This window comes from Poecilia mexicana, unplaced genomic scaffold (genome assembly GCF_051168715.1).
Source record: "Poecilia mexicana isolate PSO_F unplaced genomic scaffold, ASM5116871v1 scaffold_18, whole genome shotgun sequence".
NCBI lineage: Eukaryota > Metazoa > Chordata > Actinopteri > Cyprinodontiformes > Poeciliidae > Poecilia > Poecilia mexicana.
The window spans coordinates 2,925,446-2,939,898 of NW_028263387.1; the positions used below are offsets into that span (position 1 = coordinate 2,925,446).

General features: G+C 39.7%; 1 protein-coding gene across 1 annotated transcript; it reads right to left on the bottom strand.

Annotated features, from left to right (window-relative positions):
• Positions 1 to 1,762: 1,762 nt before the first annotated feature.
• Positions 1,763 to 14,191, bottom strand: senp3b (SUMO specific peptidase 3b). Its single transcript, XM_014998140.2, has 12 exons — positions 14,031 to 14,191; positions 12,577 to 12,702; positions 10,650 to 11,333; positions 9,051 to 9,161; positions 8,022 to 8,133; positions 7,617 to 7,764; positions 7,280 to 7,327; positions 6,066 to 6,143; positions 5,686 to 5,823; positions 5,355 to 5,438; positions 4,148 to 4,198; positions 1,763 to 2,976 (listed from the first exon to the last, which is right to left on the bottom strand). Exons 2-12 carry the CDS (start codon positions 12,662 to 12,664, stop codon positions 2,866 to 2,868), a joined length of 1,653 nt encoding a protein of 550 aa, XP_014853626.2. The 5' UTR covers positions 12,665 to 12,702; positions 14,031 to 14,191; the 3' UTR covers positions 1,763 to 2,865.
• Positions 14,192 to 14,453: the final 262 nt, after the last annotated feature.

Sequence of the window (14,453 nt, forward strand, 5' to 3'; positions counted from 1 at the left end):
ATAGACTTCATTAGTAGAAAATATTTTTCCAAACACCTTTGTCCAGTAGGTGACAGTAAAGCACTTGTAAGTCAGCTTGCCAGCAACCAACATGCAACAGAAATACCACAACTACAATTGGCTGCATTTGGGGCACCATAGAAGAAAGACTATTAGAGACCAAATTGCTTGGTATACTTTTTTAAAAAAACCTTGTTTAAACATGAACAAATAGCTGTACTTCATGCTAATGCTGGGGTTGAAGAGCATTAGAAAACAAAAGAGAAAAATACGAACAAAACTTTAGAACAAAGTACGGATAAACACCACCAAGTTGTTGCTTATATATTTACATAAACTTAATCAAAAATAGTTTATCCTCATGGTCTTTAGAGCATGAGGCTGTTATAGGGCTTTGCTGCAAAAGTTTACATTTAAAGTATGAAAGGGAAATGTTTCAAGGAACAGCAGAAGCTGGTTGAGGTCACTGATGAGTTAAGAACCATGACCAGACTGGACTTCTTGGAGTATGCCATTCAGACAGAAAACATGTTTGATGAGGAGTTGGGCAGTTTGGAATGGAGAGGGTGATTGTTTGGAGAACCAGTCATAAATGGTAGTCAAGCTTTTACAGGAAATCCAGTGAAATAATCTAGAACCACATATAATATCACAGTGGTCTGGCTTTGCACAAGGGTTGAAGAAGACTAGCATGAGGTTGAGTTCTGGTTTTATCACTAGTATAAACAGAACATACAATACACATCTTTGTGAATAGAACTTACGGTTGAGGAGGAAGATGTTGGGTCTGTTTCCAGGATGGCACAAGTATTTTGCAGTATCAACTCAGTGAACAAGTTTGGAACTGTTAGAGGATGGATGTAAAAGCAGTTGGGTGGAGCGGTACCAGAATCAGGTTCATTCTGAAGGGTTTGGTTTATAGTTTCTATTCCTCAAGAAAGTGTGCAACAGGGAAAAGTGCATGGACACACACCCATGAACAAACACAAAGGCACTCACAGCTAAGGACAATTTAGAGAAACCAGTGAGCCTAGCAGTCATGTTCCACCGTGGGAGGAAGCAGCAGTACCAGGGAGTCTGTGTTCGCACAGGGAGAACACACACACTCCGTGAAGAAAGACTGGGATTCCCAACAGTATGCAGACCATCATAGTATTTAAACCTCTACTAATTTCATTTACAACTATACTAGTTAATTTTTATAGAATTTAAAAAAAATCTTTTTTCTGATTTATATTCATAAATCTTTTCAAGTCATACTGCTTCACAAATTTTCTTTGCGATCTATGAAGTCTCCTTACACCCTCTGCCTTGTTTCCTTATATACTGCTCAAAAAAATAAAGGGAACATTTCACTTTAATTTTGTGTGGCTCCAAATCCAGGCCTCCATTGGTTAATAAATTTGATTTCCATTGATGATTTTTGTGTGATTTTGTTGTCAGCACATTCAACTTTGTACAGAACAAAGTATTCAATGAGAATATTTCATTCATTCAGATCTAGGATGTGTTATTTGAGTGTTCCCTTTATTTTTTTGAGCAGTGTATTTTCTGCTATCAAAAATATTCCTTGCTTAGTAAACCATTATTCAGAATGTCTGAATTTGATTAAATCTTCTAGGGCATGACTCATTTTTGGCTCAAGCATAGCTGATGTTTTTCGTCCTGACAATTTCATGCTTACCGAATAAAAATAGTAAATCAGCCTTTTGACTGATATATATCTATATATATATATAATCTAGGTTTAAGAAAATACACATTTGTTTGCCACATATTTTTATTTTCAACTAACCATAATCCATTGTAGAAGATATAGAAAACAACTCTGTTGTATTCACTCAGAAAAGAATGCAAAAACAAAAAGACAGCTATCCACAAGTTTGTTTTTATTATAAAAAAAAAAAAAAGCACTGCAACTCCATTGTGGGCATATGGTGCCTGTTGTGTAGCTGTTGTGGTCCTTACCAAAATGGCTTTTATCAAAGAAATACTAAACAGAACATTTGGAACTTACTCCAAAAGAACAAAGTCGTTTTTTTACACCATTTGTTTAAAGCAATAAGTATATCACCACATTTACTGACAGCAATAACACAAAGATAAATGAAACAAAAAAGGTACCCCTGGTTCCAGGCCATTGTATCAATATGTTTTGGGCGGCTTTTCATCCAATCTTTCAACTCGAGCCGTTTCATTCGTTTTACTGGAGGAGGCAGGAAGTTTCGGGCACCTAAGTCAGGTAAAAGCGTACTTCAAAAATGTACAAGTTCTTATTTCCTTCTGCAAGAGCCACAAGAAAGCTGGTTTCCGGCAGCAGAATTCATTAGTTCCATCAGTTCCAATCCTGCCAAGACACGCCGACTGATCTCTTTAAAAATAGAATATACATCAAAACGCCACATTGTACTACACAGATGACAATGTCCAACAACCGGCTCTAGCAGTTTCTTTTCTGTGGTGTTAGTGTTGGAATTGCTAAAACATCACCTGCAGAGATGGATCAAATGAATGGAAAACTCACAGGAAGTGTTCAATCACAAGCTTACACAGACTGCTTCAGATCGTTTATTGTTACATAAAAGCAGGTTTTACTGCAAGACAAGCTGCTTCTGGCCTGGAGTCTTTCTACACCTTCATACTGTTTATGTTTCAGTCTCAACTGAGAGATAAGTGAACTAGGACAAGCTGCCTAAGCCAGTCACAGAACAGAACCTTGTCTTGGTCTCTGTCAAACACGGTAAAGTAGCTATGATGTGTGAACTCCAAACCAGTTTTCAAAAGGCAAACAGAGGGGAAAAAAAAAGACTGATGTATTGTTGTCCCTCTGTGTTGTTAGGATCCAGGTGAGATAGAGGTGCAAGGTCACAGAGTGAGCTTGCAGTGGCACAGTTCTTTGTACATTTGCCTCCTTAGTCGGGGCATATCCTGCTGCCCAAAGTTAAATGGCTGTCCAAGTGCCAAACACTTGCAGTACTGTAGATGGTGCAGGAAAGATGAGATAAAGTTACTGGGTTGCACAAACATAGTAATGAATCTGGGTGAAAGGCAGCTGTATAGCAGCTCTGCTATAGAGCAGGAAGTGAAACACCAACAGCTTTTAGATAGTCACTGAAAAAGACTCAAACAGAAGACAGGAGCAGGACTTAGTTATGGTCATTCACAAAGTGCTTCACATGTAGCTCTAGATAAAGGTTTATTAAAATTTGCTGGAAGGCTACAGCCCAGCTTAATCTGTTAATGGATCTAGAAAAAAGAATTCAACCTATAACCCTTCTGTCTTTTTATATCTGTGCATCAATGCATCTCTAGAAAACATCAAATAGTGGTGCAGCACTAACGACTTCTGGATAATTTAAAATGAATGTAAAAACTATCCTATACTAAGCCGTTTGAGACAAACAGCCGATGAAACATAACAGATCATATTTTATTGATGTGTTTTAGGCTGTAAAAGCTAAAACAAAAGAGTGGTCAACAACCCATGTAAAAAGGATGTTTTTTCCTTTGTTTTTATAAAATATGTAGCTGGTGATCATTACAGTCTAGCAGGCCAATGGTTTTATGCAGGATATTCTGCTTGATTCATGCAACACAGACCGTTTGCTCTAGAGGTTGTAATGGGTTGGCCATTACTTTACTGTTGTGCTCAGACCAAATAGATAACTGATGTTTTAATCTGCATTTTGTGTCCAAATACAGAGGGAGCATGTTCACAATTAAAAGCTGGCTGGAACCAATTGATGGATTTGATGAGACTAAAAACCACCTGAAAGGCAAAAAAAATATTTCTGCAACCATCACAACACTGTATGAGTCAGGCAGCCATGTGGCTTTAAGATCCATGTTCAGGGAGGAGCTGAAAGTTTCCAAGTCTGAATTTGCCCCTCAGGGGTTCCTGATGATTTTGTAAAGTGCTTCAAGATAATGTTTATAGTGAAATGGAGCTATAGAAATAAACTGTATTGAAGTGGATCAATTCTGACTTGAAAGTATAAACAGAATGTCCCAGTCTCTCTGGTATCGCTTGGCAGCCAATAAGCTCCAGGAAAACTTTACCGTTTTAGGACAAACATTTCAATACTTAAAGCAGGAAGAACAGTTGCCATTCATTTGCAAATGTGATGACCAAAAAGGAGAAACTTACCTGCAGTACAAAAGCTCCACAGTCGCTGTCATTGTTCTGACGACCCACATTCTGTAAAATACAAAATACATTAACTTTAGCCAATCGCATCCCATCGCAGCCAAACATGGCGTGTTGCCACAGCTCCTCACTAACACTGAAACATCTCTCTCCTTCTGTCCCTGCTGGGGCGTTCTGCTGTCAGACAACTAGCAGTTTTCTATATTTGAGGCCAGCTAAAGCTTTCCTCAGCTCTGCTTCAGAAGTGACTGTAAACATATTAAAATCAATATCTGTCCATTTTCCATGCGTCTTCACATGGTCGCTCACACAGAGACAGTTCTGCTGGAGTTCTCTACAACGTTACATGCATGATCGGTATGAAGGACGGCTGCAAAAGCTACCAATGCCATGCAACGTATGCTAGCATGCACTGATGCTACCAGCTCAGTCAGGAGGAGGGACTGCTGCAGTCAGGGACTCCATTTTAATCAGCTGGCTGGTACAAAGTTTCCTCACACAGAAAACTTTGTACCAGTTTGAATATTGAACTGGATTGAACAGCATCAGTTTTTTTTAAAGGCAGGGTTTCCTCCACAAAACCTTCCAAGCCTGGTGGTCGGGGCACCGAGGTGGTTCACTGAACATGTTTTTGTATTAAAAGATGTTCAGTTAACAAGAAATGTAAAATATTACTGGGTAATTATGTTACTGGAAGACATTGTCAACAAAACTTAAACCCATAACTATTGAGTCTTAAAAACAAAACAAAAAATACAATTAAAATAAATATCAATTATTTGCACTTCTGTTAAATTCAAAGTAAGTCATCAGGTAGTGGATCTAAAAAACACGATGTAATGCTGATCACATTTAGAACTGGCTCATGGCATAAATGAACTAAGCAGCTGCTTAAGGCCCCTCAGGGGCCCATAAATGCTGACATTTTAGACCACAGACATAGAAAGTTAACATTTATTTATTGAGAATATCAATCCAGTTAAATTTGATTTAACTGGAGATAAATTAAATAAAATATTTTAAATTGTTGACTATTTAAATTTAGGATTTTCAGGAGCTGGCGAGTTTACTTTGTAAAAGTTCAAAGAACAGTTTTCATAGGTGGTGTGATTGGTGTGCGATCCCAGCTTCATGCTTTCTTCAGTGTATTAACTATAAACCATGGCAGTAAGTCAAAAAAAGAATGAAAACAAAAAGAAGCATTTACCATTTTAAAAAAGCCTTTCCAGTCTGTCAAAAAGTCTCGCTGGTCTTTTTTTATGGCCTCAGCTTGAAGATACTTGAAAATATGCTGGAATAAAAACAAAGAGACAAAGGAAAGGACAACAAAGTTAGGTATGAAAACAAAAAACAGTTTACCTGTAGTGTTTTGTTTCCTATGGCAATAAGTGACAACGGTTCTATGGGCTTTTACAATAGGAGCTGCATACTGAACAGCACCAGGTCAGGATGTTGGCTTGCAGTTAAAACAGCAGACAGATCATTTTCTGTGTCCTAAAGTGGTTCTGTAGATCTGGTTGTTGGGGGGCTTTTCCTACCTTTGGACAGCGCCTGTTGAGGGTCCGCTGAGAATCAAAATAGATGATGGTACGCCGTGGAATGTCAACACTGACCAGCGACCAGTGAACCTCCAGGTGGATGGGAATCAACAGCAGATCTTTCTGGAAGATGTCCACCTGACAAAAGAGGAAGGAACATATTGGCACCAGGAGAACCCTCACAATCAAAGAAAATGACAAAACTGACCTCTGATCCCTGACTTTACCAGACCTAATCAGCAGTAATCTGAACCTAACATAACCCATCTGCCTCTGTCTTAACCTTCTACCCATGCTATCATTTTCACATCCACAATAAAAACTGTTGACAAATCCTGAAACAGTAACAGTCATTCCAAGGAGGGACAGTGTCCACTTACATTTTTTGTCCACCGTTTAACTCCTTCATATCCTTTTGTCCTCAGCTTGTCATAAAAGAAGCTGTTGAAAAAGTGGACCTGAAGATAAAAAAACATTTTTAAGGTCATAATCCACTCCTGTCCACTTGATTTTCTACTATGAACATATTCTACATGGTGCATCTAAATGTTTATGAACGTGAATGAGTCTCTAATCAGAAATAAATGTAGCGAAAACCGTAACATTTTCTCAAATTATTGCAGCAACAAGGTAGTTTACATGTAATGATTGATTTATATACATATGTAGCACTTAACATCCAATTAAGATGACCAAAGAACTTTACAGTAAAAACAACATAAGAAAACAAAAAATGACAATAAAATAAGAGAAAATGCCACAACACTAAGATATTAAGAGCCTGTCCAAAGAAATGAAACATGATCTTAGTGCAACTTGTTGAGATGACGGGACCAGAACAATGAACTCAATGAGCATGTTTGCTCTCACTGAGATTCCAAATGATTACATGAACATTTTGTAGGGATGAGTGATCCATCAGCAACTACATTGGTATTGATCCGATATAAAAAAACAGGGTCGATTCAAACAACCGATATTTATTTCAAACTTGTTATTTATTTCTGGGTTGTAGGAAAGGAGGTTGTTGATTTAACAGTGATGCAGCACAGGATTGTGGGAGTTTAACTGAAGCAGAGAAGGTGTGGAGGAGAAAGCACAATGCTTTTCCTTCCTCCCCCCAAAGCATTGAAAGGGTGGGAAAATATAATATTGGTAAATATTAGTTATTGGCCATAACAGCAATGTTTATAACTCAGGTACTGACAAACTGTCATATGGGTGCATCTCTAACATTTCATGAAGAAGTGCAACATTTCTTTGCACACACAGGTTGTTCATTCCTCACTCAGACAGGAGCATTTATCTCCAAATCATGATAGGCCAGGAATCCATGAAGAACTCAGAATTCTCAACTGGTTCACCAGTTCAACTAAGTAGCAAAAAAAAAAAAAAAAAAAAAAGCAACGGCTCACCACAAGATTCAGACTGACTGGTTATTTCTTGAATGAGGAGCCCTATGCACTGGGCCTAATTGGTCACCTAACTCACTACCAGCAGCTTTGCTGGTTACCATTAAAGAACAGAATCCAAACAGATCCCTGTCTGAGGCATGACGTAGAGGAAGAAGTGAAGGTGCTCTGTGTTCACTTACCTTATCTGGAACAGAATCCATGACAAGGTCACCGTACATGTTCATAATCTACAGAAAGCACATCATGTAACCCATGAGATGAATCCATAAAAATCAAATGGAGAAACATAAACATTCATATCAAAGATGAAAAGACACTCCATAGATACAAATGTTAGTGAAAAATTTTATAAGTGAATTTGGTAGACTCGTTTTTACTCAACACAGGCAACACACGAGTGCTTCCTTCCTAAACACCACTGAAGCATCTGAACGAAACAAATGAGCCTGTGGTTTCACTGCAGACACCTTTAACCATGTCTGTTACTGTGTTGTGTAATATGCAGTAGTGCTGTACCTGGTCATTGAGCCAGTTCTGACCATACAAAGTGCCCAGGTCATCCATGGTCAAAACGTGGCGTTTATAGTTGACTCTGAATGTTTTAGCCACGGCCGATCCGGATGAACGCTGGAAGGTCTGAATGAGATGCTGGACCGTCGCTTTCCTTTTAAACAGCCACATGATATGGAAATCAGTGTCATTCAATAAAAATAAAGCAGGAGGCTCACAAAGATACTTTTAAAAAGTGTATGCTGTTTTTAGCTTAGTATTCAACTTCAGTCAGTTTATCAGATCAGCTTCCACTTTGCACAGCCATTTACAGCTTTTGTGTAGATGGGATGTTCATCACACACACACACACACACACACACACACACACACACACACACACACACACAGGAGGTTAGCAGCATCTCTGACCTGTGTGGCTGTGAGAAGCTCTCATGGAAAACATCCTGAAGTTTTCCCACAACGTCATCGACATGGATGGGAATCAAACTGCCATACTGCTGCAGAGACTCTTCAAGAACGCCTAGCCGAGACGAAGCAACAATCACTCAGCTCGCATAGACTGCCTTCCATTTTACTCCATCCAGGCAGGTCATCCAATCAAAAGCCCAGGACTGACTGTTGGTGTATTTTCAGCAACAATCACAGAAAACAGGACCAACATCTGTTCTTTTGTTCAAAGATCATCCTATTAGAAGCTGAACTCACATTAAATTTAAAGGCGACTTATTTTGCCTCCCTTGAACAGGTGGGCCATACAAAACACATTCATTACATTTTTTGCACAAAACCATTCTTGGATGACGAGGTTTTAATCTTCTCAGTTGGGCCTATTTGGAGCTCGTCTCAGAATGAGTTGGTCAGCGTCTTGTTGCTTTAAATCCAAATGAGTTGCTGCTGGCCACGCCCCCAAATTCATGTTTACACATTTGCAGTCATTCAAACAGAATGGCTGCAAACAGATGCACAGTTATACAGCCGTAGATTTTTGACCTCAAGTCAGATCCAAAACCAGAAGAAGTAAAATGTCCTGCACAGCCAACAAGAATGAAGCAGCAGTTTGCAAATGGTAAGCAAACAACAAAACTCTTATCTTTTCCAGCAGCTGCTGTACCGCTGTAAAACGAGCTAAGACATGCAGGATAGGGCTGCTAGGTGATGGCTGGGCTCGGCTGAGGTTGATACGTAATGGAGCAGTGCCCATCGAGTCGGGAGGTTTTTCAAAGAGCTCGTTTGCCAGACACCAAAAAACATGAACTTATTGCTAAAAAAACATCTGGGTGTTTATTTTAAGCTTTTAGGTTGTTTTTAGGAGTTGAGACCAAAATCCAAGTATAAAAATATGCAAAAGCTGAAATTTGCACTACAGGTCCCATTTAAATGGTTACAAAACATTTACATTGAGATATTTCAACAGGAGAATTCAGCTGCCCTCCATACCAGTTATATATTTTGTGTGTTCTTCACTTAGAGCCACTTCCATCGGTCTCACTCCCACTTCCCGTCTCAGTTTCTCATCTTGCTTGTCTGAAGGGCCGTTTAACTGCAGATCTGTCAGAGAAAAGGAAACATTTAACACTATTATTTCACTTCAAAATGGAATATGAAAACAAGCATACAGGTTTAACAAAATGTATTAAGTCATAGCTTCTCAATTCCAGTCATCAGCCCCCCCTGCTCTGCGTGTTTTAGATGTACCTGGAGTCCAGAGGTGCTGATTCAAATGATTGCATGACCTGCTGCAGAAGCCTGTTAATCACCACATATTCAATCCAGGTGTGTGGCAGAAGGGAAACACCTAAAACAGGGGTGTCAAACTCCAGTCCTCAAGGGCCGGTGTCCTGCAGTTTAAGATGTGCCACAGGTACAAAACTCTGGAATGAAATGGCTTAATTTCCTCCTTCTTGTGTAGATCAGTTCTCCAGAGCCCTGCTAATGACCTAATTATTCTATTCAGGTGTGGTGCAGCAGAGGCACATCTAAAAGTTGCAGGGCAGTGGCTCCAGGACTGGAGTTTGACACCTGTGACCTAAAACATGCAGGGCAGTGGGGTGTGAGGACCGGAATTGAGAAATGCTGTATTAAGTATTAGGGATTATCGGTACTAATATCAGTATCGGCCGATATTAGTTATTTTTTAAACATCAGTATCAGTCCAGTAAATAAAACTAAACCAATATTAATAATCGGCATTTCCATCTTATTGCCGTTTGTTTTTACAGGAGGCCGGAGGAGTTGGCTATATGATACTTGTTTGGACATGTGACAGTGTGTAATGGTAATTATTTGATATTAGCCATAACAGCAATATTAATATTGGCCCAAATTTTCATATCAGTGCATCCCTATGCAGTATATAGAAAGTAGTGCACAAAGGAGCCTTACAGGAGCTGCTTCCTCCCAGCAGCTGTTAGACTGTGGAAGGGTCAGAGCTCTGAACATGGCTGGATAATAACTTGTACTGTTCTTTATTCATTTTTTATAACAGTTCTGCTGTTATTGCACATGTTTTTCTGCATTGCTGTGCTGTATTTCAAACAATCTGATGTCTTTGGATGTTCGCTACACATCCACATTATGTACATTTAAAAATGTAATCCTCTTCAGCTGCACATCTCTTGGATAGCGAGTATGATATTCCTATTCTAAAACCTACCTACTATGTTTATGTTAAAATATTGTACGGTACGTTATTATTACAATTATTATTATTGTTAATCTCGTTTTTTATCTGTTTTTAACACTTGGAACTTTGCACACTTTTGTGTCAACCTATATGCCTGATGCTGCTGTTACATCTGAATTTCTCCTTCCTGCTTCCCAGAGAAACGCTGATCCTACAGCTGCCTGTCCCTTTATTGAACCGAGTCATTCAACCCCGTCCCACAGAGAGAGAACGGATCGTATTAGATTTGAAACTGTCCTGTGTGTGTGTGTGTGTGTGTGTGCGCACTGATTTCTGTGTTTAGCCTGCGAATGTGTAAGCAGTTTTACTAGTGACAGAAACATGAGATAAATTCTGCATTTGAACATGTGTACCTGTTAACTGCTCCTCTTGGCTGTCGTCCCCTTCATCTTTGTGATAAGGTCTTTTTGTCCTCTTTTGCCTGCTGTACGAACTGCACTTTTGCCCTCTTCGACCCCACTGGGGCCCCCCCGTGGTGATCCAACGGGCCCTCTGCCGCCAGCTCTTCCAGTGCTGGGCCAGCTGGAACCCCAGGACCTTGTGGGAGCGTATGCGCCACAAGCGTCTGAGCCTCTTCTGGGCCCGGTAGATGTTGGGCCGGGATCCAAAAAAGCCATGGACTTCAGTCTGGGAGACAATGTTCTCTACACACGGCTCACCGAGTTGTTCTGCCCCATGTTGTGGTCCATGAGCCTGGGGCTGTGGTAGTCGGCTGTATGGGGTGGACTGACAGGGAAAGTCTGGGACTTCCCACTCCTCCTTTTCCTGCTCCTCACTCTCTTCCGCCTCATCCCCATCTTCCTCCTCTCCATTGTTCTCCCAGCCTTTGCCCTCCAGCTCCTCTACATCATCTTCATACAGATTGTTGACTTCTTCCTCATCACCAACAGCTTCAATCTCATCTGGCCCGTCCTCTTCCTCGTCTTCTACATACTCTCCTGTCCACAGTTTGTCTTTCTGGCCCAGTCTGAGGTGCATGGGGCTGGATACACTGTGACCTGACACGGGTACAATGAGGTGGTCTCCAGGAATCCCCCCTAAATAAAACACAAGAAAAATAAAATAAGTCAAAACATTCAGCTTTCCATCAAGAAACAAAAAAAAATCTTAAAGCTGATTTTACATGAACAAAAGCAGATCAACCAGCATTTTCCAGTCTGGTTTTAATGGTCAGAGATCAGTCACTGCTGCTACAGCTGACAACTGGCCTTAATGATGTGCTGCTTTACCTGGAAATCTTTCAGAACTAAATGGACTCGGTGAATCACATCATATGTTTAGACAAACTCAGGATTACCGGCTTTGGTCCAGAGGATCTGACCTGATAAAAACTATTTAACACAGAGAATCCTCTGTGTCCAGGCAGAGGGCTAAAAATTGGACTTTCCAGAAATGGAGAAAGTTTTGTCCCTGAGCTTCCATTTGGAAGCAATGGTCTACATAATTTGAGCAAAACTGCATCTGTGCACAGGTGATACAATCCACACACCTGCTTATTCTGCAGCACAGGTGAGAACACAACTTTGAAATTTTTAAATTGGATTTTGAACACCCAATAAACAAAGGCTATGATTTGAAAAACTTTGACCATTTTTACACTTGATGACATGATTTAAAGGGTGTCCTTCTGTAAGTACATGGTGACATGGATTGATGGAAAACTTGTTCAACTCAACATGAAAACTGTTTGTTATTTTAAAATAAACGGTTATTGGACACCAGGATACCTCAGTAAGATACTTTCACCTCGTCTTTGACTAATTCTAGCAAAACAGCATTTTCCTTCTGTGCACCACAGACAGTTCTTAAATATCAACTTTGTTGTCTTTTTTTTCTACCAAAACTACATTTATTTCCACAAAAAAAACTTAATATCTCAATAACTTACTTTTGAGAATGTCTGTTTATTAAGAGCAAAGTTAAACTGAAGTTAAATTTCTTGACTTTGCGCTCAAACTGGGCCAATAAAGCTGATTCTGATAAAAAAAAAAAACACACACATCCAATAATAATTTTTAAAATATCATTCAAACTGATCGCTGTGTTGTTGTAAAGATGTGTTGTGTATTATTTATGTGTTTTACACAGTGCTGCATTGTGAGGGTGCAATCTTGGCCTGGGAGATTCCTGCTCTCAATGGGACTTCTGGGTTAAATAAAGATAGAATAACACAACTGTGAAACATGCACAATAACAGAAAACGTGAAAACAATATGGCACAAGTTAGGAGGTTGTATAGAGCTTCTGGTAGTGACATCCAGGATTATCTAAAGTGCCCACCTCCTGCAGTGCTGTCCTGCCCCACAGCAGTCAGCCCCAGGTCCCCCTGCCAGCGGTTCTGGGCCAGGCTACCGCCATTGTCTCGCATTGTCCACGGACAGCCCACAACCTGCGCCAGCTCGTCACCTGCAAGCAGCAAACACACGCTGCATTAGCACTGGAAGCAGAAACGACCGTTAGTGTAAGCATGTGCAATCTGTCTGTTCAAATTTATGAAGTTGCTGTGGTTAAAAAAATTCTCTGACATCTAAATAGGAAAAATGATGTAAAGACAGATTATCATAATTCCCCACAGAATTTCAACAATAGGACACTTGTTGCTGAGATTCTGGTCTGACCAAACCAGGACAAATAAATGAAATAGTTAATGCTAACTTAACCATGAAAAGGTCTGACGATTAACATTTAGCTGCAGTTATTACTGTAAAAGCATTTTGAACGCATTTTTGTTTCAAGACAACTTTTTTTCTCTCTCACTGTCTTCAAAAGTGAACATTTCATAACTGACAGAAAGCCATTTGTCACCTATCGCTGAATAAATGGACTGATACAAGTCAGCTAATTAATATTTAAAATTGATACTAAAACAGGTCGATCTTTCATCAAAACTTGTTAGTTACATATTTCATGATGAACTCCGTAAAAACAACTGACTATGGGTCATCCTTGTACTGTAAAATAAGAAACAAACTGCTCCAAAACGCTGGTGCCTCTCAATTTTTTCATTTACATTCATGATCAAACAATGAATGTTTATTCATTGCTCTTGAAGAAAAAAAATCGCTGATCTTCGCTAGCATATGTAATATTGCTTAACTATATCTAAAAAGGATGGGTTGCATAACTTTATTATTTGCAGCTCCACGCCACCATGCACATAAATGCAGGTTTGAATCTTGGTTGATTCTTCATGGTGATGAAGAACCAGCAGTGATGAGCAGAATGTGTAAACATTAATTACCATGTGGACCTCTTCCAGACGCGGAATGTTACCTGCATAGCGGTTCGTACAGGTTTTGGTCGCTGGATAAAGTGAGCACCAAAACTCAGATTTAAAACACTTAGAGGGCCCTTTATCGGTGAAACGGCGGCGTGTTTAAACCGCTAAACACCAAGAACTCATTCAACAGTCCACCTCAATGCTACGCTGAGCGCGCACAGAGCTAGCAACGATAGCTTCAAAACGTAAGATAAAATCCCACAACTTTGTCTGAAAAAGCAGTTTTATCCGGGAACATAATACGTCGACGTAATTTACATCACAAGGAGAATACAACATGAACGTAATTCAATACCAATAGTCCACTGATAATTTATTATATACCCGTGCAAACGTGTTAGCTGTTAGCAACGTTATCTTAAGCTAGCTAAGCATTTAGCATGCTCCAAGAATTGTATGAAAAAGCCAGCGGGTGCATGCCTCAACCAGCTGGATACAGCGATAATGTTCTTACCCTTCAGTCTTAGACTTTCTGACTGAATACTGGACGTATTTCCTTTTAATATTTTAAAGCACAAACACAAACTTTAGCTGCTCTTTAGCCTCATTCAATTAAAACAGTGTAGCCCAGCCACAATTCGGCTCCTTCTTCTTCGTGTCCTTCCTTTTTTCCGTAAAGAGTTGCAACTCCCCTAATTTCACATTAGCGCCACCTAGTTGTTAATAGCGCGCCAGAAAACATTACTCTCTATTGAATCTGTATTGGGCGTCTGGGTATTCTGAAGAAGTCTTTCTCGGAAGGTTCGCCCTGAAATTTTTTCTTCGCTTTCGATAGCAGGACGATGAAGGATTTTAGTTTAGCAGTTCCTAAGCATATCACATTTAACTGTGTATCTGTTCTATATCTCTTTACATGCTCTTATGAACTAAGTAAAGC